At 38.5% G+C, this 24,249-nt stretch overlaps 1 protein-coding gene across 2 annotated transcripts in view; it reads left to right on the forward strand.

Annotated features, from left to right (window-relative positions):
* Positions 1–268: 268 nt before the first annotated feature.
* The window catches only part of LOC116335562 (adhesion G-protein coupled receptor D2), an 88,735-nt gene continuing 64,754 nt past the window's right edge, over positions 269–24,249 (forward strand). For both annotated transcript variants that reach the window (XM_039599127.1, XM_039599129.1), the window contains exons 1-20: positions 269–399; positions 494–530; positions 1,443–1,467; positions 2,242–2,475; positions 2,728–3,369; positions 6,860–6,967; positions 7,128–7,201; positions 7,897–8,187; positions 9,763–9,874; positions 10,007–10,153; positions 10,311–10,413; positions 10,575–10,683; positions 10,929–10,984; positions 11,177–11,303; positions 12,979–13,082; positions 14,792–14,894; positions 15,420–15,573; positions 15,811–15,944; positions 16,138–16,253; positions 17,409–17,529. In XM_039599127.1, coding sequence (XP_039455061.1) covers positions 495–530; positions 1,443–1,467; positions 2,242–2,475; positions 2,728–3,369; positions 6,860–6,967; positions 7,128–7,201; positions 7,897–8,187; positions 9,763–9,874; positions 10,007–10,153; positions 10,311–10,413; positions 10,575–10,683; positions 10,929–10,984; positions 11,177–11,303; positions 12,979–13,082; positions 14,792–14,894; positions 15,420–15,573; positions 15,811–15,944; positions 16,138–16,253; positions 17,409–17,529 — 2,796 coding nt within the window. In that variant the 5' untranslated portion in view covers positions 269–399; position 494. The remainder of the gene's footprint in view (positions 400–493; positions 531–1,442; positions 1,468–2,241; positions 2,476–2,727; positions 3,370–6,859; positions 6,968–7,127; positions 7,202–7,896; positions 8,188–9,762; positions 9,875–10,006; positions 10,154–10,310; positions 10,414–10,574; positions 10,684–10,928; positions 10,985–11,176; positions 11,304–12,978; positions 13,083–14,791; positions 14,895–15,419; positions 15,574–15,810; positions 15,945–16,137; positions 16,254–17,408; positions 17,530–24,249) is intronic.

Genomic DNA, 24,249 nt, shown 5'->3' on the forward strand with positions numbered 1-24,249 from the left:
GGTTCAGCACAAAGTTACGCAGATGTTGGATGTATATAAAGTTTTCCTTATCCTCATAATAAATTTTGAAAATCTATAGATTGTCCAGTACAATTAACTTGGACTGCTAGATAGATTTACATTTGCTGATGAGTGGAAGCCTAACATTTAAAGAGACCAGTCAAAAGCTGTAAGGCCTCCGGAGGTCCCCGAACCTTACTTTTATAACCCCGCTCTCAATAACACCCACGCCTCTGCTGCCTGCCTCTGCATCCTCCTTGCATGCTCTCGGGAGTCTGCTGCGGCTGGTAGTCTTCTTGTACTTTAGTAAGCGGCTGTGAGCACACATCAGAGAAGAAAACTTGGGTAAACTCTACAGCTTGAGATGTGAAGACGCGCAAAAAGGAGCGAATAGTTCAGGTAAAAACAACTACTTTTCTTAACTGAAACAAGGACTCGTAGGAGCAGGAAATCGAATTGGATTCCCTGCTAATGTGCATATATTTAATTTCAGGATGCAAAGGATATTGTTCTGCAGTCTGGGCCTGCTTGTGAGTAGCTGGCACATCTTTGTGTTTATGTTTTCCTCTTATTACATTTTTTGTCATCTTTTGAATGAGCTTATTTCTCCTCAAACAAACTGGCGCAAAAATGGTTTTATACCTGAAGCGGTTCACTTGTTTCGAGAAGGTAAAGCAAATCAGAAACCTTTTATTAGTCTAGAGGATTCATTTTGATCGCTGTCACTTTTTCTCACTTGTCATTTTTTTTTAACATGTCTTGTGAGCAGTAATGAGTTACCAGCTAGCGCCATATGACACCTTTTTTGTGTAATTTTATTCCTGAAGTAAATAAATAGGTTTTCCCAAAAAACAAAAAACTATCATAATTTTGGTGAAATACAATGAACGGACTTCTGTGAAAGTAGCACAACTGGATGGTCAACAATTTTAATAATGTGTACTTTATATGAAATAGTCATTAAAGGAATACTTTACAAAAAACACGAGGAGGCTAGGCTGGCAGTGATATTATGGAGGACCACGAGTGCCATAATTATTTAACCAAACAAGTAGTTAAATTAAAAAAATAAATAAATATCATTAAATAGTTGAAAAATAAATGCATCATTAATTATGGCAAATTAATCAATTGGGACAATCATTAATTGATTAAAATTCAAAGTAAGTAAAATATGCATTAAACATTTTAAATGAAGTGAATTACTACTTAATCATTATTTATGTATTGAATTAATTAATTACTTCAAACTTTAATTAATTCCCGGCCCAATTAATTATTTAATGACGTATTAATTTAATTCATTTTGGCACTCGCGACGCTCCTTAGTGAACAGGTGTTCGCTCAAATTTTGTTAATATACTGCAGTGATACGCCCAGTTATCTTTATTATTTTATACCTTTAAAAATGAGCTACATAAACACCTGTGCTTGTCTTACAGGTTTGCTTTCACAGCTATAAAGCAGGTGAGGCTCTCTCTCTCTTTCTTCACCCATGATTTAACTAAACTAGGAACTGCAGTCATTTATGATACATATGATTAAAATGTGTGTGTGTGTGTGGGGGGGGGGGGGCGTATTTTGTTTTCTTTCACCCCAATGATGAATGATCATGAATCAACTGCTTTGTTTGTCTGAAACTGCTTGTCAGTTAATTTTGAGCCTCTCATAATGTGCAACTGCAAAACCACTTGAATTAAAGCTGAAGGTCTCCACTTGCACTTTAGTCCCAGGTACTACAGTTTTTTTATTTTATCTGGAAAACGAATGCAAGGTAACTAAAATAAATATAAGAATAAGTGGGATGCAGGTGGGTTTTTTGTTTGTATGTTTATACTATTTTCTGGCTGGTGGTTAGTTGTAAATAGCATAAAAACAGCATAAAAACCTAAGTTGAGTACTGGCAGGTGCTTTAAACCCTAACCCTCCTCTGCCTGAACCGAGAGGCTTGGAAAATGGACATCATTATTTGGCTGGCGACTCACTCAAATGTTGAATGGAAAATTTCATTAGATGTCATTCGTATGATAAACAAGCATGTCTGGCCTGTTCTCGCAAATATAGCAGTGTTGGCACTGCTGATATTGTAACCATAATAACAACAATAACAAAGCCCCGGTCAGGATCTGGGCAGGATTAAAACTTCACTTGAATCTCAATAAGTTTTAATCTGTATTTTACCACTTCAGTCTGGTCACACCTTCTTACCTGTCTTCTCACATTTCTTCTTTTTTTGAGCAGCCTTTCTCCTGGAAACCATCACCCAGACTTGTGATGTATCCTACTATGCGTATGTTCCTGACAGCCTGCAGTGGAACAGGGCTGGAGAAATGTGTAAGCAGCGCTCTGGGGCGTTAGCTACTGTCTCCAACGCAGAAGAGAGCCGGGAGCTTACCAAATTTTTAAAATCCTTGAACATCTCTCAGTCTGTGTGGATTGCCAAGAAAGTCATAACACGCATCACAAGTAGATTTAGTAGGTTTTTTAAAACTTTGCATTCACATTAGTGCTGGTCCTTTTATAAATGGTTTTCATTTTGCTTTTCTTGTCCAAGACAAATTCCTGCTTACTTAATCATTTAAATGTTTTCCAGCTGTTTACAGTAAGAATAGGATTGCAAAGTGATTTTTTATAATTAGCTCCTATCTTTTCCAATATTTGTGACAGCATTTTTCCTTAATAGTCTTTTTTTTTCTCTCTCTCTCTCTGTGTGTGGTGACACCAAAGCGCCCTCCAAGACCCTCATTTTAAATTTCACCGGCTGCTCGAACACGACGCATGCCCGTCTCTTGTACAAGTTCCCCTCCATGGGATCATTGACCATTTGCACCCTTCTGCGCTTCAATCCGCACTGCTCTGGACGTTTCACAGTCTTTTCTTATTCCATTCCGTCATATATTAATGAGTTCCAGCTCCGTGCAAACCTGAACCAGGGCAAGCCTGTGCAGCTGGCTCTGCTCGTCCATGGCATTCACGGGCCTTACCATGACGCCTTCAACTATGATGACTCCTGGCACTCTGTCTGCGTTTCTTGGAGCCAGAATGGTGGACGCTGGGCAATATATGCTCATGGTCACGCTGTATCTGCGGCTGAAGGCCTAAACAGTACGGACAGCATTGGACCTGATGGCCTTTTCATTATCGGGCAGGAGCAGGACACCTTTGGGGGGTCATTTAAGAGTGACGAATCATTCTCAGGGAGCATAACAGAACTCCACATTTGGAATCGGGTACTGAACAACAGCGAAATTTCCAGCATGGAAAAGAAGTGCTCACTCGTTTCCTCTGGGCTCATGTTCAAGTGGAGCGAAGCAGCAATGGAAATAGAGACCTCCCTTACAAAGCAGTGGAGTGACAGCCCATGTCAAGGTACATTAATCAGGATGCAATCAGACAACATGGTCAAAAGCTGAAGGGTTTTTAAAGGCTATGGCAAAGCAAATTTTTTCACCAACTAGAGGAAAGTATGGAGTTTTGTGTTATTTAGCCTATAAAAGACAAAAGAAACTCAATCTATCCACAAGATCCAGCGGTAGAATTACTTATACTTGGTGTTTGCAGTTTAAGTAGGTTGGCACTGGGCCTGGGTGGAGCTGCTGTACAGAAAAACGATTACAGAGAGTCCATTTGAAAGTCATTTTTGACTGTAATCATTTCAATAACGTCAGACATAACAAAAGATCTAAGCTGGCCTGTTGTAGTAAACTCCACCTATATTACTGATATAACCCTCAGTCTCTGTCCCATCATCTTCTACACCCACATCATTACCCAGTCGTAATGTGATCACATCTAAAAAGTCAAAAAATGCTTTGACTGCTAGAACCAGAAGCTGATGTCAAGTAATGTCATGAAATAGTGAAACTGTTTAACTGCACAGAAGCAGTTTAATCACAAATGATATCTCTTAGTATTAAAAAAATGGAACTAAAACTGTTAAATGTCATTCATTTTATTTTTATTGGCTCTTTTACAAAATCAGATCATTTCCAGATTTAAAAAAAAAACTATACGTGTAAATATCCTATGATCACATGTTACGTTGTGTTTGCTAAAGTGGCAACCAATGACAACCATTTAATATTCAAGTTTTAAACATTAGTAAACAAACACAGGCACACTTTTTCTCTCAGCATCTGTCTCCCTCCCTCCCTTCCTTCCTCCTAAGGGAGCTAGTGACCAAGTTGTAATTGGCAGCTGGTGGGGCTCCTGATGTTTCTGGTAAATGCTTTTTGACTCATATCACCCCGAGTCCCACCCTTCAAAACAGACGTCTCCCCTTCTGACATCATGGTCTCTAATGAGCAGTGAAATTCCAAAAATCTCCCTTTCCCTGCTGGAGCCGAGTGTGTAGAAAGGCAGTGTGTTGGAATTCAGTCACTTATTTTCCCTCACACAATCAGAATTTAATTGCAGGTCTTTTAAAGACTATCTCTGTGTGTTTGTGTGTATTTAATGTAATCAGTGTAATGTTTGTAGGGTGACTGTTGCCTTCCTTCAGTTACTGGACTTGAAAAATCTTGGCACTGCCTGCTACTCTGTCAGGCGGGTCCATTTTTCCCTCTCTCTCGTTCTCATCAAACCATCTCAGACATACACAGTCCAGTGTCAACATTAAAAACTCCTGCCAAATAGTGGCTAGATCACCATTTGTACATCCAGAGCGATTATGGCTTGGCGTGGACTTCACAAGGCCCCGAAAAGCATTGTGTGTTATCTGGGACAGAGGCGTTAGTGGCCGATCCAGTCCTGTGAGCTGGAAAGCGGAGCCTTCAAGAGTTTACACATGTTTTTCCAGCGCATACCACATATGTTCAGTCATATTGAAACCTGGAGAATATATGGGTCAAGCCAGCACCTTATAATCTCTTGCTTCTACTGTTGTGGCAACAAGGTATAACATGGAAAAGTCCTCTATGGATACAAATTATTATTATTAGAAATAATATCAGCTTTACACTTAGAAGTTAAACATTGTTTTATTCTAAATAACATCATCTACCAGTTTATAACCATGACTGTGCTTTAGCATAAATAAAAGCAATAACTTTGATGTACAGGTCCACTCCTACTCCGTTTGAATTGAATGCCAGTTCATGCCAAGACCAGTTTCATTCAGCTTAGCGCTCAGACTTTTCTTTTACTGGAGAGCCACGCTAAAAGCGGTTTGGTATTGTGTTGCTGCAACAAACAGGCCTTCCTGGGTGTGATCAATTCACTAAAAACTCAAAATACAATAATGAGAATATCGTTGGTCACAGTTACATATATTACTTTTAATATTAAATGCCAGCAAAAAGATGCTTTTGAGCCGTGACTCTCCTTAGTGTACCATATGTCGTCAGTATGGTTGCCTGTGGTGCTCCAAAACCTGTATTTATCATTCATCGTCAATTGGGCTTTTAGTAATCCTCCAAACAATCACAGTTGTTGGCTTTTGAATTGTATACTTTAAGTATTAATTGTATACTCTTGTCTTTAGCTAGAGCAGGACAGTGTCCCACTTTACCTCAGTCTATTTTAAAGGAACTCAGCCCCTGGAAACGCATGTTTGTTTCCTGGGGCTTTGTTTCCATAGTATAGTTTTAAATAAAGCAAAGTCTTTGAGCTACAACATAACATGCTGGACTATCCTCATGTATTAACCAGAAATGTAAAAACGCACCCTCCCAATATTATGGCCTACGTAATGTAGCTGTTGCCCTACATCATGTCCTGTAATGTCGACCCCTCAGCCACCCCAGCATCCACCTGTAGGCTCCTGGGGATGTTTAACTTTTACTCCCTAGTTTCTACTATGTGTGCCTGTAAGATCATGGATCAAATCATGTTAAGCGACCTAATCATTTGTAAGATGTCATTTAATTATTAATAACTTTTTATAAATTAGTTTTGTTTAGTATACAACTTCCCTGGCCGTTTGCTTCCCCGTCTTAGTTTTTTTTCTGATCCTGGTATCAAATTCATAACAATCATAAATTCTTCCTCAGAAAAGCTACATTTGATTAATGTAGTTTCTGCTATTTTTAATCAAATATAGGCTTCAAAAGATTTGCTGATCATTGCATTTTGCTTTTATGTACATTTATTTACATTAAATAAAACAGATTTAATATCATGTGTTGCAGACCAAAGTAAAAAGCTTACGATAAGACATAAGTGTCCAGATTATGCTAGTAGTGAATAAAAACAAAAAAATACATAAACATATATATATACACACATATATATATATATATATATATATATATATATATATATATATATATATATATATATATATATATATATATATATATATATATATATATATATATATGTATATTTACATAAGATACAGTGTTTTAGTATACAAGTAAAATCTTTTCATATGAATAAAGTAAAACAGATTTTAAAATGCTACAATGGAAGAATAGATGCCTAGAGTGATGCATGCTGAGTACAATTTTGTAAATATCCAGAAGCATTTGCTAACTATAAATGAGTAATTTGAAACTATGTTTATTTTAGTATTAGTGCAATATTTATACTTAGCCAAGTTAACAAACTTACTCCATTTCTAACAGGGAGTGCAGGTCAGGTAATGCCTATCTGGGTCAATTTGAATTCACCCAGTTACACCTTACTATATTGTATTGTATTGTAAGACTTGTTGTTTAGTTATAACAAGCTTTTTTTAAGCACTGCTGTGTATTTTTAGTTTCCTGTTTGAAATATCTTACATTTGCAACATTTCTCTATTTTGTATTATCCAAACTACTGTCTATCAACATAATATCAATACTGATATTTCCCTATGCGATTTTCAACAGTTTAATATTATGTATAAGCCTCACTATTCCCTTCACCATGTTTGCAGAGAGCCATAGAACCAATGAAGAGTGCGGCATTTTTGACCCCGTCAAGGAGCATTCCGACCTAGCCGAATGCAACTCCTCCAGAGGAGCTGTCTGTCAGTGTAGGCGAGGTACAGATAATAATTATTATGCATCAACTAATGTGATTGAATTATGTAATTGAGTTTTCTTGTTTTTAAATTATTTTTAAATAGGTTGTTAGGGTGCTGTGTGTGCTTTTGTGTGCTAATGGATTGCAGCATATTATATTATATTTGTCCGTCTCTGCAGAGAGGCTGGGTGTTTTCAGTTTACCAAAGACACCCTTCTTCAGGAGGCTGAACAAGGATCTCATCAATAAACCTGTGAGTCAGCCAGCTGGGCTTTGAGGTGGTTATTAGGTAGTGCAGTAGTGGTACAGTCTGATAAACTACCTAGTATTCATGTTTGTGAGCAGATCACCAACTTAGAGTAACACGTGTTAAACAATCCTCAACAAAGAATATTCTTTGATCATTTACGTTTCATTTCGCTCGCTGGGCCCACGTCCTCATTTTGGGTTTTACAGTGTTTTAGTAGGTAAAGGTGAATGGCCTGGACATGAACTGAGGTGCGATTTGGGGAAGGCCTCAAAGGGGACTGGTGGCGGCTCCCGGACCTGGCAGATCCCCATATTACTAAATTGAAGTGAAGAAGTTAAAGAGCACATAAACGAGAATGAAAGCTTGTAGAACTGGGGGAACATATATAGATAAGAACCAGAAGGAGCATGTCTGAAATTCCGATACTTTTTCTCCAATTAAGCTGTTTTGTGGAAGATGTATCCAAGACAAAATTGACACATTTAAGACACTCTTGGAGCTATCTGATCCAATTTTAGGAGAGTCATCATCTCAACTGTATATTTGTTAGGATCAAAATCCCAGAGAATCACCTAAGAATGCTTGGTTAATAGAAGTGATTGAAGTAGAAGAGGACCAGTGAATCAGCAGCGCTGCGCTGTAGTTAAGTGTATGCAGTTAAGTTAATCTTATAACTTTGTTCTATTCTGTTTATTCAGGTAACAGGGGGGGTGGGTGCTAACAGCTCCTGGGACAAATTGACCTTGCTGCAGCAGCTGACCCAAGCTGTCCTACATAAAATAGAGGGAAGTGGCCCGCTCCTCCTGACCGCCAACGATGTTCTCCACCTCTCTCAGATGATGGACTTAACTCCACCACCTAGATTTTACTCCGCCGGAGATAATGCCACAGAGGTCATGGTGTCCATTGCCACCAACTATCTAAATATTGCGAGTCTGATCCTGGAGCCACGCATGGCTTCACAGTGGATGGGTCTGACAGATGATGGGGTGAGGCGTGATGTTTCTATGGCGATATCTCTGTGAAATCCTCCAATCTTTTTACTTAATTAAAATTGTGTGTTTAATAACATTTTACCTCCTTAAATTATTAAAAGCATTGTAGCAAATTAGTGTACCCTGGGATTTAAGAGGATAAGGACTGTGAGAACCTTATTTAATCCATCAGAAAATAATTTAAAGTTGTTTCTTAAATATACATAAGAAACCTGTTTGCATCACCTAACACAGTCTGTGTTTCTATCCTTTATTTATAATGCAAATTTAGATTTAATTACTTGCTGGGTACACCCTGGATATGTCACCATCTATATCTATTCCAACACACAGAGACAACTATTCATGGTCACGTTGCACATAGGGCTGCCACAAACGATTATTTTGATAGTCGACTAGTCACCGATTATTTTTGCGATTAGTCGACTAATCAGATCATGCATCCATTGGATGTAAAACGTTAACGTACAGCTTATTTCACCAGCATGCATCTGCTCTTATATAACTATCATTAGCTTAAAGCTTTAAGTGTTTAAGGTATGTGCTAACTAAAATTAAAGACAAGAGGATAGTTTATTAAATTTTAATGACATTTGTAGTTTGTTTGGTGGAGTTTAAAAAACTCAGCCGTCTGCTCCTTGCTATCTAAAATATAACAGGACACCGGAGTATATTCTTGAGCATCTCACACTTCTGATAATCAGTTGTCTGCTTGATGTTTATTCAGCTGTGTAAAAACTATAACTTTAATCTCAGCCAACCCGATTTACTCAGGAACAAATAAAATACTAAAAAAAAGCCAAACAATATCATTTTTAAGTTATCTAAGTGACTTATATATCATGTTTAACCTGAGTAGTGAAAGACGGCGGTGGGTTTGAAAACGATTTGCCGGGAGTCCGGTGTTCTCACCGGCTCTAGTGAGCCGTCAACCCCGGCTAGCTATCGAGCTGGTGGGTAACAAACGTCTCAGGAAACGTCGGAGCGCTTTTGAAAATATGTGATGTCTTGATAAACTGAGCAAATATTTGAGGTTTACACAGCTACATTCTCGCCTGAAAATATGTTAAACGTTTATTTTGTGACCCAGAAAGAATAATAAGAGTGATATTAAAACTAACTAGCTGCCGCCATTGTTGAAAACTGAGCAGGGCCGCGCTATGAATTCTGGGACACAGCTTCTTCTTCTTCGGGGTTTAACGGCAGCTGGCATCCTTGTACATGCAGTGCTGCCATCTTCTGTTTCAGTCCGTCATTACACTCTTAAATCCTACTACTTACTCCTGCGTCTTTTGGGATCTTACAAAGCTTCAAACGACGCGTCGACTATTAAATTAGTTGTCGACGATTTTAATAGTCGACGTAATCGTGACTAGTCGACTAATCGTGGCAGCCCTAGTTGCACATACAGGCAATTACATAGGACATAATAAAGGCCCCAGCCAGCTGGTGCATACATAACCCAGGACTCTGTTGCTTTGAGGCGCCCTGCTTACTTACTTAAATATAATTTACTCTCCAAAGATAGCTCTTCACCTCCATTAACCTGTGTTTGACCGATTTGTTCAGGTCAACGTTGGCCCATTTACTCTTGTCAAGACCATTGATAAGTTCACTGAAGCTTTTGCAGAGATGCTTTGTACTAAGGGAAGAAGCTTAAGTCTTTCTACCAAGAATATAGGTGAAAGGACACACACACACACACACACACACACACACACACACACACGCAATGATCCAAACATTTGGTGGCTCTTGGCTTTGTAACTTATGGTTTCTGTTAATATTTTCATTGCATCTGCTTGGCTGTCAGATGTGTACATGAAGTGGCAGAAGCTGTCCCAGGAGAGCTGTAATCAAGTCTACAAGCCATCTGCGGTTGGCTCTCACAAGCCCAGCAGCAGTAGCCACGATGAGTTGCTTATTCCTGAGACCGAGCTCCAGAGGTTACACACACTAGGTAGTAAACACAAACATACAGAAATGCACTTGTTCTAGATGCTGACCTTAACCGTTAGTTTACACTACAAATGCTATATACACATATTACATTGTTAGATGCTCACCTAGATGAACCAATGACCCACACAGTGTTTTTGTCCACTATCTCTAAACAGGATATGAGGAGGTGATATTTATTCATACCCATTACAACCAGCTCAGTGACATTGTGTCAGGAACAAAGGAGTCTGCACTGAGTCAACAAGAGAATGTGAAAAGGTTTCCTGTTGTTTGTTTCTCTGTTTTTAATGAACTATAATTTCTTATCTTTGTGGTCTAGTTTCAGCCACTTTTACTTTAAAGCATGGGGATTAATCTGATGGTTGTAGTTTGAATTGAAGTTTTCATGTGTTTTTTGTAACCATTACCTGTTTTCCTAGAACTCTCCCAGGAGATCTAGCATCGGCTATCATATCAGCCACGGTCCGCCATGCCTCGAACCCCGAAACCATACCTGTTGCTGTCAAGTACACCCTTTCATCATCCCAGGTGGCGCAGTCTATTGTGCAGAGGATGTCACACAGCATGATATTAGCACCTATGCAATTTTCGTTTATTAGAAATAAGTTGCAGCATTTTATTTTACAGTAATTTTCATCTCTTAGCGAGCAGCACATGGAATAGAAAGAAATAGTCATTTAAAAAATAAGCCAAAGTTTGATGACCACCCACAGATAAATTAAAACAAGAGGATAAAGATTAAAACAAGTGCAAACATATGATTCTGTTTGTAGGTGGAGTATTCAAAGAGAGTTATTCCTGTTTGTGCCTTCTGGAATTTCAGCCTAATGTAAGTTTGACCAACAGCACATTCACATAAATATGCCTGAAAATTGTATTATTTCAATTAATTCAATAAATGATGTAGGACGTAGCGTATTGTTTGATGTTTTATAAGACATGTCACTATCTCTGCAGGATGTCTCAGTCCTAAATATGAGTGTGATTCTTTATCAGTGAGTGTGTTTGTGTTTGTGTATAGGCACACGAATACCAGTAGCTGGTCCAGTGAAGGCTGCACAATGATCCTTGATGGCTCTAGTGTCACGTCCTGCCTGTGTAACCATACAACAAACTTTGCAGTGCTGATGAATTACCTCGAATCACAGGTAACTTGAGCTCGATTGTGATGCCCCCATTTAAATCACAAATCAAGTTTTAGGTTATTTGAGGTAAACTGTAAACAGTTTTGTAAAGGTATGAGTTATGTGGTGCATTTTTTTACAACATGTATATTATGATACATTTTATAATATTAATAAAAAAACAAAATCAGGTCTTAAAATGAGGTAAGTACAGTCTCAGACGTCTTACATTACACCACATCTTTATTAATTTATCAAAAATTAAGCCAAAATGCAAAAGCAGTGTATGATAAACTAAGTGCACTGTTACTGCTTCCATACATATTAAGATGGTAAGTACCTGCTAAGCAAATAGAAGTGATTACATGATCATTGATAAGTGTGAGCACCTCTATAAAGAGGTTTTAGCAGTTTGCTGGTCTGAGGCTTTCAAATTCAGATAATGTTCAGAGAAAACCCAAATGCTACACTTCAGGCCTCAGTTATGATGTTAAAGTTCATGAAAGTACATTTCATGAACATTTAATGCATTTCATGCAATTTTGCATTTGCAAAATTGCAGTTGTGCAAACCGTGAGACACAAGTGGAGATGTTTGGCCATAATGCACAGAACCGCCTTTGGAGAAAACTAAACACAGCATGTCGGCACCAACACCTCATACCAACTGTCAAGCACAGTGATGGAGAGGTGATGATTTGTGCACCTAGCAGCTGTTGGTAAATGACAAATGTAGCACTTTTCTGCTCTACCTGAGCACTCAAAGCACTTTGTACAACTTACCTTATTAGCCCATTCGCACCTATTCATAAAGGAACGTTTTTCTATGCTTTTTCTAGGCAAGGGTTTTCTATCTATTGCACACCTTCATACTCTGATAGATTCAAATGAGGGCAACTTGGGCTCAGTATCTTGCCCAAAATGAGAAAACTGTGAGAAAACAATTGAAGTTACTTCAAGTTATTGCTGATAAAGGTGGTTCTACAAGCTGCTGGGCCTTAAGTTACACTTAGTTTTTCACATACTGCTTCTGCATTTTGCTCTAGTTTGTGTTAAATAAATAGTGACGTGATATAGTAAGTCTTTTATTGTTCATCTAAGACCTGGTAAGGAATACATTTTAAATAAATGTCCTAATACGGTATAGTATTATAGCTGATGGAGGATGTACTTTATTCTTTATTGTTGTAGGGTTTTTAGCTTACAATACAAAGCACCTTGAGGTGACTGTTGTTGTGATTTTATGCTATATAAATAAAACCAAATTAATTGTATTTGAATTACTTTTTACCGTGACTACATGTCTAAATCCAGCTCTAGTTTAATATTCGATCTTGGGGATAGGATTTGCAGTACACTGTGTCCGCCAGCAGGTGTCACTCATACTGCGCCTGTTGTGTTGAAGGATGTAGAATGTAGTACAGCTGTTTTCTCTGTTTACCTAAAGAACATAAAAGTTTGTAAGTTCATCAAAGAGCAATACCATCAGCAAGATTTTGAGTTTATAAAAATGCAACCATATATGTTTTGTCCTTTTAACTGACAAAAATTCAGCGATGACGTAAGAAATCACTTTCTTTCAGATCAAACGTGGGATTTTTCAGATATGGGACAGCTGCTCGTCAACCTCTAGGACTCTCTGACAACATTCTCCCTTCTTTTGTCTTTCTCCCACTACTTGCCTTTCCTTTCTGTTTCAGTGGAGTCCAGAGGAAGAGCTTATTTTGACCAAGCTGACATTCATTGGCTGTGGCGCATCTCTGTGTGCTCTGGTGGTGACCTTGATGCTGTTCACTGTGCTGGAGTAAGTAACTGATTTTTCCTGACCTGCTTGCCTATGATGCGAAAATAGCTGCCTGTTTTCTGTTTGGCTGAGCCACGAGACGCAAGGCAGCCTCACCTTCTTTTGTGCTGCTAAACACAGCAGTCACTTTTTACACATGGTGTCAAGCAGATGCAGTGGTTCTGCTATACATATTTTATGTTGTATACTGTATTGTATTGCTCAAGTACCCACATAATTTTGAAAACAGGATCATCATTATTTCCAAAGTGAAAATAGCAAAAAACTCTCTGTATTATAGTGGTCTTGAAAATGCTAAAAGCTTATAATTTGGACTCATTATATGGAATTTATGTAGCACAAATATCATTTAGGCACTTTTTGTGTATCTTTTACACCTTTTTGGGCATTGCCATGTTATAAGAAAGACATGCTGAGATAACTGATCAGTAGTATTGTTGCTACGGCTCTGTTCCTAAAGCTATGATAGTATTGACTTGCGCTAATCCAGTAATTACTGTTGTCTACATGTGAGTCCACCCTGAAGGTTTATGGTGGCATTCTGCAGCTGTTAATTAACATTACGGTCATTGAGGGATAGCGATCAGCTGGAGAGGAGCTGCCTCGGCAATTTACGACTGCCCTAAAAACAGAGAGCGCAGCCTCGCGTTTCACGTGCGCTGATGTACATGTGTTTGTGCGCTTAAATTCACTCGCAACCAGAGACAAAGCTGAGGCGCACAAAGCCGAGGACGCTCGTATTCATGCGGCGGGATTACAGTGGTCTCAAGCAGTGATGCAGACATGAAATGAGCCTGATGGGCAGATAATGAGAGGCTCTCTAGTTAATTTACCTCTCAGCCAGTTTCAGCTGTCTCTTGTTTTTCTGTTTTCTGTTTGATATTTCAGTCTGAGATGGAAATATTCAATGTATTGAAGTCATGTAAAGATAATACGAGTAGTTGTTTTGATCTTTTTGGGTGTTGGAGGAAACAATGACATATATGGTTTCCTTATTGTGGTGCCACTGACATTTTCAATTAGTTATGCAAACAGGTGGGGGGTAAAATTAACTGGCACAAAGCACGTTGTCAGTATTTTACGTCACATATCAGAACAAAGTCAATCTGAATTAATGAGATTCTGCACAATTCTTAGAGTATCTCTTGTTCTGCTCTTTATTCTGTATGAAAAGCTTTTCTTTTATCTAATCCCTGCAGCCGCCTGAAGGCAGCATTACAGTTAACTGTTGATCAATCTGCAGCTATTTTTGAGAAGTGTAGCACCTGAGCATAGTGATATTATGTACCAGCATCCCTTCTTGTTTACCTTTATGTAATCATGTAAAACACGCAAGTGCAAGATCACTACACATATCATAGTGTCTGTTACAGCTGTCTGTTTCTTATGACCAGATATTTGGCTCATTTATGGTTGGTGGCTCCTCTCTTTTACATTTCGATTGATGTTACTGGTGACATGTGTTAATCAGCAGTGTTGCAAAACCAGAGAAATAGGGTAACAGTTGTGCTGATGTGGGACAGCTTCCAATTTCGTTGTACTATTGTACTAGGTATGACTGCACAATGACAATAAAGAGTTATTTTATCTTATCTTATCTTTGCAGTATGACTGAGATAGCATTGGATTGGTGCAATGCTGTTTAAGCAGGTTCCATAGCATATATCTTCCTTTGGATGAGGTTTTGTTATCCCCCTCTGTATCCACAGTATCCCCAAATCCGACAGGACGTCCATTCACAAGAACCTGTTCGTTGCCCTTATCTGTGCCCAGGTGATTCTGCTGTGCAGCGGCTCAGCCATTCACAACAAGGTAAATGTTATGTTGATTTTTAAAAGTAGGTTTGTGGATGTCATAACTTTTACAAAGGGTGTCATTAAATATTGTTAGAGTTACACCTATTTGCAGTATTTTCACAGTGAAACAAGCAAGTAATATAAATCTAGATTCAAGAAAATACAGAGCATTTATAACACCTACATATCAATTGTGCAGTACTTAGCTGAAGATTAGAAATGTTTGAATGTCTAAATGAAAAAACATGTCTTTAGTTGGTTTTTAATTCCTATTGCAAATAAATCATAATCATTAATTTATGCAAACTAACATTTCCTGAATAGAGGATACAAAAGCATGCATACAGTTATCTGTGATACTGAGATTGATAATGATGTCAATGGGATATTTCATCTTAAACATACAGTTTAAACATTTTTCATTTGTGTGTGTATTTAAGGACTGTAGCCATTCTTGACTTTTATTACTGAGTATCACCAATGCAAGTTTCATCTCATAATGACAAATCTTATGTTTATGCCTGTACTCGTGTGTTTCAAGGTGGCTTGTACGCTCGTGGCGGCACTGCTCCACCTCTTCTTCATGGCGGCATTTAGCTGGATGCTGGTGGAGGGTCTGCTGCTCTGGAGCAAGGTGGTTGCAGTCAACCTAAGCGAGGAGCAACATATGAAATATTACTATCTCATCGGCTGGGGTACAGTTACATGACCAAACCAAATTGTTCCTTATCGTTACGCATCCAGACGGGCTGCCAGGTTTTTGTTGTGGTTGCTGTGTGTTGTTGCAGTTTCAAATTTGGATGGACGTAGTTGATTTATTACACTATGTAATGTGCAGTGCTCTAACTGACTTTGTATATGTAGGATTCAACAAAACATCAGTGCTTTTACCTCCTCTGTGTGTATTTTTTAAAACCTCTCAATCTAACCAGGTCTGCCTGTGCTGATAGTCACCATCACACTAGCGTCAGCCCCGAGCAAGTACTCAGCTGATGACTACTGCTGGCTCAGTCTGCAGAATGGCATTATCTGGGGTTTTGCTGGGCCGGTCATCTTCATCATCATGGTCAGCAAATTTTATTTTAATTAGCTGAACTGATGTTGTTAAAATAGAGCATAACAGGGATAATAGTTTTGGACTATAAAACCTAATGCTACTACCTATCCTTAGATATTTGCATTTACTTTCATTTTTCGACGGTCTCTGTGGAGTCTTTGCTTCTTCCTCATTTCTGTACTCTCCTGATTTCATTTTGAAGGTGAACATATTGGTATTAACCAGGGTTGTGGTCATCACAATCTCCACAGCCAAGAGAAGGTCCATCATGTTGGCCATGGGAGCCAGTCCGGTGGAGCGAACGTATGAACAGATCAGGTACCAACCACAAGGAGGCACCATTTGTCCTCTTTTTAATATGTATTGGCCTCGGCCACAGGCCTTGAAACAGACAAGCTGTAGTCGTTAAGTGATTTTGTACTGCATTTTGTCATTTTAAATCAGTGGCTTTTGTTTATCAGGCAAGAGAGAGGAATACTTTTGAGTGGATTTTATTAGTGATAGCCATATAAAGGATTGTAATGTTATACTCTCAGTGTTTAATATTGTTTAAGTCATGCCAAATTGGATATACTGTCTTGCAACAGTATATTTAATTTGTGCTTATTTCATAGAAATAATTCAAGCTGTGGTGTTGTTCGGAATTGAAAAATTATGTTACTAACTGACAAATTTATTAAAAAAAAATAAATACATAAATACATATGATATGTTTGTTAACTTATTTTAGTTTGGATTAATTTAGTAGTAATTTAAAAACTAAAGTCCCGGAGTTTTGTACAGTTAACTTTCCTTGTTCCATACCATGTACCGTTGCTAAATCTGCCTTGGTACACTGACATCTCCGTTGCTGTTGCACTGTGATGTCCGTACAAAAGCACCATCCCAGGCTCCGTCCCTGCTGTCTTTTCACTTCAGTGTGATTGGAGTAAAATCCTGCAAGCTTCTATGTGATCCTAGCAGATGAAATCATGATTGTGGGCGTGTTTGACCCTACCTTAGTCCACTGGGGCTCACAGTAGGTGCTTTATGAAGGTTTTCAAAACAGGCCTTGAACTATTTGCCTGGGTGGCAGCCGTCTCGGAAACTCAAACACATTCCTCCGCTGAATAAACTAGGGCCCGTCGCATGCCATGTCATACACACGAGAACACACAGACAGCTGTTGCGGTTTGGCGGTCACCTAAGCGGAAAGCTAATTCCACTCTAAACAGAATTAAGGTGGATTTAAGGTGGGAAGTTTTCACCCCGTGAGCCTTCCAGCTGTATAGGGTTGTATATGGAACAACCGGCTCACCGGAGCTTCTCAGTTTTGACAAAAAAACTAATAAAAAGTTGGGAAAGTTGGAAATTGAATAGAAGATGATCAGAAGGAGAACCTGAAGGAAATAATTGAATACATTTTACATGGTTTGCTCAGCTCAATCAGCTACTTCAGATTGGTGTGATTGGTTGTTGTGTTTGTGGGTACAGGGCTGCAGTGAAAGCAGTGTTGGTGTTGCTGCCCATCCTTGGACTGACGTGGCTGTGTGGTGTTTTGGTACCTCTATCCATTGTAATGGCCTACGTCTTCATCCTCCTAAACTCCCTACAGGTACACACACACACACACACACACTCAGCTCACAGATGTTGTGTTCAGTGTGTAGAAGTCTCGAAACCTAAACAATATTCAGGAAAATAATATTAGTCATGACTGCAATACGCATGCAAAAGCTCGTCTGGGGATCTGTATTGATTATAGCGTATAGAAATAATACACTTGGTATTTACACTATAATTAAAATGAGATGTCTTTTTTCTTTAAACAAATCCAAGCATGCAGAATTCTCTCAGTTGTAATATCTCCAATGAGAGAAGTATGTTCATATCGCTACCCTCTTATTTTTGAAAATCTTGTCATAAAGAAAAGAAAATGGAATAAGGCTGTGGTGAAAACTTTTGAACAACTTGAAAAAAAGTTAAGACTTTTAACAGCTTTTTTTCATCAGTGAGAAACAGAAAGGTTTTCCATTATACATTGTAATTCTGCCCTTCTCACATGGTGAGGGTACACAGACTGTCAAGGTTTTTATTTGTCAGTGACAAGGCTGAGGCAGAAAGGGGAAAAAAAGAGCTGCGGTCTGGCTTGTGTTAAGGAGGTGCTTCATTTTAACAAGGAAAGTGGGTTTGTATTGTTTGTTTGATTATTTGTGTTTTATGTATTCAGAGGTCAGCATTACTCTTGTTTTTTTGTGCCTTATCAACGTTGGTTTTTAGGCTTTTAGTGCTAAAAGTCAGCAGTTCGACTGTCACAAACTTTGAACAAAGATGTATATATATTTTTTTTATTGGCACTGTTTAAAACAATACAACAAAATTCATGAGAGGTGTGTCTGTGGCCATTACAGCTCCATTTTAAAATGGTCACAATATGAAACAAACAAAAAAAAGAGTTATACCTCTGAAGCCTTACTTTCCTCAGCAGTGATCGCGGGGAAGCCTCGGATATGAAATCATGTAATTCTCTCACTGCAGCAGGCGGCCCCGGGTCAGCCAGCCTCGGCAGCGTCTCCAGATCTGCTGCTGCGATTTGTAGTTGTCTTTTAATCAGCTGTATCTTTAATTGAGTTGTATATTTAAAGGGAAAATCAATAGAGGTTTCAGCTGCGGTCTGATCATTAAGTCCGGCTCCTTGGTTACCATAAATAGTTTCTGTTTCTCCCTCATATCTCATTATATTTTTTTCTGTGTCGACAGTAATTAATGAAAAAGGTTTTCTTTCCTGGCTCTTATTATACAAATGCACTGCTTTGCATGCTAATGCATAACGTGGATTTCTATTCTTTTCCATGCATCGGCGTGTCTCCCGCTGTCCAGCCTCCGTTGTTCTCTTGCATCTCTGGTTTTCTTTCCAGCAATGTATTGTGGGTATATTGCAAAATGGCAAAGTTTGGGATCAAAATGTAAAATAAGCAGCCTCAGAGACAGCTCGCCTCAGGCCTTAGGTTTAAATAAAGAAATGAAATATTTGCAGTTACACTTTTGACATCACAGATTACAAATAAAATTTCTTAATGTTAAATACTTTCTTTGTCTTACTACATACTTTCAAAGGTAATGGATAGACCATGCATATTTCCTATGTGTGTTTGTGTGTGCGTGTCTTGGTGCTGTTGGGATTTTTGGGCAGCTATAAGAGGTCTGTGGTAATACCCAGCTGCTCTGTGATAAAAGAGCTACATAGTGGCTCTTTCAGGAACCCTACCAGGCTACACTCTGCTCTTTTGACCCCGCTGTTCTCACTGTGACAATTAAAGATGGAGAATCTTTACTTCACCTATGAAACGAGCTACCAGACAACCTGCTAAAAACAACGAAAATGATATAATTAAAAAGGTTTAAGAGGATTGTTGGTGTAAATGTGCTCAAACATGCTGATGTTTGTGCTTTAATTTTCTTTACTGACAAAAGTCAGATAACCTGGGGAGGAAAGGGAGTCAGGATGTTATTTTTACCTTTCCTATTGGCTAAAAGTAACTCTAAGTTGTTCTATCAGTGTCTGTCAGTGTCTGTTTGTGGGTCTTGGTCAAACTTTTGTCCATACTGAAATATCTTGACAGCTGCTGAATAAACTCTCACGACTCTTCATACAGAAATTCATTGTCTGCAGAAGACTTTTGATTTTGGCCCCACGTTGTTTAGCCGAGTTTGGATATTTTTCTCTTACACAGATGTGAAAAATCTGGTCCGTGATTCATTCTCCAGTGAACTGATCCTGTAATCAGGACAGTCACCATTAATAATTCCTCCTCATCCATCTCTGCTTGTAGGTGCCACTACAAACTGTATTTATTATTGTGCTATCTACTGTACAACATAAAGCGCCTTGAGGCGACTTTTGTTGTGATTTGGCGCTATATAAATAAAATTGAATTGAATTGAAATTGAATTGAACTATTATCCCTACACTTAGGGTCTGTGTGAGCATCTGTTTTAAACAAATTCAACAGATGAGGTCCATATATGTTTGAATAAACAATCTTAACTTGCAGAAAACACCGAATGATTCATATGAGTTTTATTTTTTGGTCAGCTGCAGTTAATAGAATGTAAAAACAATAATGACAGAAATAAAATAAAAGAATAAAAGCGCAAAGGCCAAAATGATTCAAATTTTCTTTGTAAATTTTTTATGATTTGAAGGTTTAGTCTCAAAGATTTCCTTGTCTTTAATTGAGCCTGTTTTTATATTTTAATTTAGTTTAATGACCCTCTTAATATGTTAATTAAACCTTGCGTTACAGTGTATCATTACGGTCGTGTAGATGCTGTTGCCTTCTATAGTATCACGGATCCCTTTGGTGTGGGAGAGTCCAGCAAAATATGGTCCCTCTGTAATGATGCTCGTAAAGATGATGAAATGTGTAAAACCTTAACAACGATGCATACACAACCTGAGCTAGTGAGTGGGAGATAGGAATAAGATTAAAAAAAAAGAAAAGCAAATAAATAAATAAGAACGTTCAGGTTTTTTAGGAAATCGTTTTTTATTTGCAGCTGTTGTATTTTCAATGGGCCAGCCAAAGCAACATAAAGCTTAAGCGGCAAGCCTTTACTGTTAAATCAATAAAACAGATAATGTTGACAAGCCTTTTTCATTGCTCTCCCTCGTGCCCTCCTCGCTCGTCTTCTTCCTGCTCCCTTCTTCCTGAAGTATGTCTACCCCTACTGTTATTTCTCAGTGCAAACCAGCTGCAGCGGGCCATTATGAGCAAACATACTGAAGACCGGGCACACAGATGCACTGTACGTCTGCTTCTCTGTGCAGCGAGGGCTCTGAATCTGAGCCCTCACTGCTGCTTCGTTTTGGGTGAAAGTATCCGACATGTGCGTGTCATCTGTGCAGAAGTTATTTGAGTTGTTTAATAATTCTGTCTGGCAAAACAAGAAGGCAGAAATGTTGATATTTTTCTTGATTGGTCCGATGGCTTGTGTGCAGTACCTTCTTGTAAAGCTATAGAGAAATATTTTTATTTTAGGGAGTTTTGGTCAATACTGCACTATTGTAAACACTTCTAATGCCCAGTAGATGTAAAAACCCACAGCAACAGCTGCAAGTCACATTTCATTTCAAACCAAACACACATCAGAAATGAAAAACTAATATATGGCATTTTAGTTTTTAAAGAGAACCATGTGGAGTTTGGAGCAGATATGATGTTCCCCCGACTCAATTCTAACTTCCTGCTCTGAGCCGGTAGTTTTTATGAACATCTTCACCATAAATGCAGACATGCCTCATCTGCCTCCTTATCAAGCTGGAGATAAATAGCAGCGAATAGCGTGTGCGCGCGTGTCGGCGAGAGAGAAAAGGGGAACAGGGGCTCTTTGGGGAGGCCATAAATTGCTCCATCCTCCGTCATCCAATCTCTTGGCAATGTCATTCAAAATCCCCTCACTATCCATTACCTGGGTATAATAGGCTCCTGGCCATGCAGTGTCCATCTTATTATTAGCCCATAACTTTAAACTATCAATAACTTTGAGGTGCCGAGAGAGACATTGGGTGGGCGGGGGGATGAAAAGAGGCAAGGGAGAAAACAAAGTAGAGAGGAAGGAAGTTACGGAGTTGGAAAGAAAATGTTAGGGTAACGATCGTTCTCAGTAAGTCGTGGAGAGCGCAACGAGTCCCTGTGGTTTGTTTTCAGTTTTTTGTTTTTTTTTTTCAAGAATGCATCCTTTTATTTCTGTTATGGCCATTCACTTCCTGCGGAGGGCAGCCCTGTGCCTTGTCATTACACTGCAAATATATAGAGAAATCAATGAGAGAATTTATCTGAGCTGTGTCATTCATAGCACATTAAGTTCTTTTATATCACAGGAATTGATGACAACAACATTTTTTTTTTTTTTTTAATGACACGAACGCGGCGACGAGTCTACAGGTGTTCTGTCCCTGTGGGATAAAGATGACTTTAGAAGAGATATTTGTACACGCCAAGGAAGAATGAGGCAGTGTATACTGGTCTGGTTTTGCCAAAAAGTTGGTCCATGTAACTGTCCCCTCCCCCCCGCCTCTGCCCCTTGCCTTTGCTTATGATAACATTGCATTGCACTCCAGTTACTTCATCTTAAATGCTCACAAAGTAAATAAAACACACTCCTGATAATCCAAAGGAAGACTGAGGTGTAATTTTAAAGCAGCTAAAGATTTCAAAAGAAATATTGTTTGTATTGTAATGAACGCCCCCTACTCAGCCCACTTACATCAACACACATTTACACGCGTTTGGCTGGTGGACGTCAGTATGCATCCATGATACAGATATGATCAATAGAGTCTCGCACCGCTTATTGATTTTTGCCATATGGGAGATTTGCTGTATAAGTGAGCCGTGCTTTTACAGCATCTGAAGCGATTGTTTGAGAAGAGGTGATTTCTCCTTTTTGCTCAGTAGGTCAGAGACTACAAAACATCAGAGAATATCTGTAAAAAATCTGTAAAAAAAATTGAGATAAAATTTGATGTTAACAAATTTAGTGTAACTGGATGTTACTGCATTGTCCGGACTTTATAATATGCTAACGCTCTGCTCATGCTGACTGAGGGAGCGGAAGTGAGAAACCACAGCAAATGTGTTTAAAGGCTTAAGTTTTTTGTTAGCTCAACCTTCCTCGTCACTTAACGAGCTCTCAGCTAAACAGAAAAGTACTTAATGTTGCCCCAAAATACGAACCGACAACTTTAACACAGAATCACCGATCCCTATCCAGTTTTTTTAAACCATAAGTCTGCCAGCGTCAACGCTTTATCCCTTTCAGGTAAAAATGTCTCAAACTGGCAACATGTATGTATTTAAAAGACCTCATATTCAGTTTTAATTCCACTTCCTGTCTGAATGTGAGATGAGGTTTTCAGGGGTTCGTCATTTTTAAAATCTTTGCACAGTCTATTTTTTTATGCTTTCATTGAAATTTGCCCAGTTTACAAGTACCAGCTCAGTTAGATATTTGCTGATAGATCAAGCAATGCCCTGCCTGTGGAAAAGTCTAATTTTGCTAACGGTTTTCAGCTTTGCCATGCAAACATCAAGTCAAAAAAATTTAAAAAAAGATTTTCATGTTCTTAAGAGCAATGCTCTGGCTTGTAAATATTTCAGAGCTCAAATTAATTTTCCGTTTCTCATGTTGCTTGTTTTTTGTGCAAACAAAGCAAATATTGTTATTTATTATATACTTTTTACCTCAATTCAAAATAATCTCACAAGAAAAAATGAAAAGAAGAAGGAAAGTGTATGCAAAGAACTGGCACGTAGTGGTACATGTGTGATCCTGCATTTCGAATTCTTGTGTAAAGTCTGGCTTTTTTTTTTTTTGCTGAACATAACGGCCCGTTAAGCATTGTGAATGTCTGTGTGCATGTGTATCTGGACAATGTGTGTGATCGCTTGTCACCGCTGCCATCAACGCCCTACAGAGTAAGGAGTTAGAAGTTATTTTAATTTCTCATTTGGCAGAAGAAACCAAAACAGCAGGACCTGGATCCAGTTTCACAGTCAGGCATCTCCGGCCCATTCATCTGGACCTGCACAACTGGCCCATTCACAGCTACAGTATTCCCCTCCTGTACTCCTTCTTATATTTTCCTACTGTACCATTTATAACTGCGGCTTATTTTTTGGAATGCTACTTTTTAATGTAAATATACACTAAGATTTTTGTAGAAGTTATGCTCGTGGAATTTCCATTCAATGTAATCAAACAAAGATTCAATGAAACACGTGCAAAATGTCAGTCAGCAAACGTTGAAGTGGTCCAACCTGTGTTGTAACACAGTTCTTAGTGCCTATAAACTCACTCTGCAAACTAACGCAGTGACACAGTCGAGAGTGTCGATGTGCACACATGGCAGAGCTCTCACTGGCCAGATTATGGAGGGAAATGTTTTTCATTTTGGACTGTTTGAGAAAACAGGAACCATATTCCCCTCAATTCCCCTGACGTCCTTATTCATTGTCTGCCGTAGCGCTGATCACACGCAATTTAAAGCAGCGGCCATCTCTCCCAGTGCAGTGGAATTTACTGGTTGCACAGAGATAGCAAGTGATTGTGAAGATTTCATCATTTCTAGTATTAGTTAATATGCTTTCACTAATTATTTTTTTTCTAATTATTAAATTGAATTTTAATTCCTTATGTATTGAAATAAACTAAAATACTGCAAATGCAACTTTGTAACATAAATATTTTACGTACAAATTATACAGCAGTGGATGATGAAATGTTTAAATTAATGTAGTCATAGGTAAAATCATGGAGATTTATTTATAAA

Source organism: Oreochromis aureus, linkage group 15, assembly GCF_013358895.1.
Source record: "Oreochromis aureus strain Israel breed Guangdong linkage group 15, ZZ_aureus, whole genome shotgun sequence".
Classification (NCBI taxonomy): Eukaryota; Metazoa; Chordata; class Actinopteri; order Cichliformes; family Cichlidae; genus Oreochromis; species Oreochromis aureus.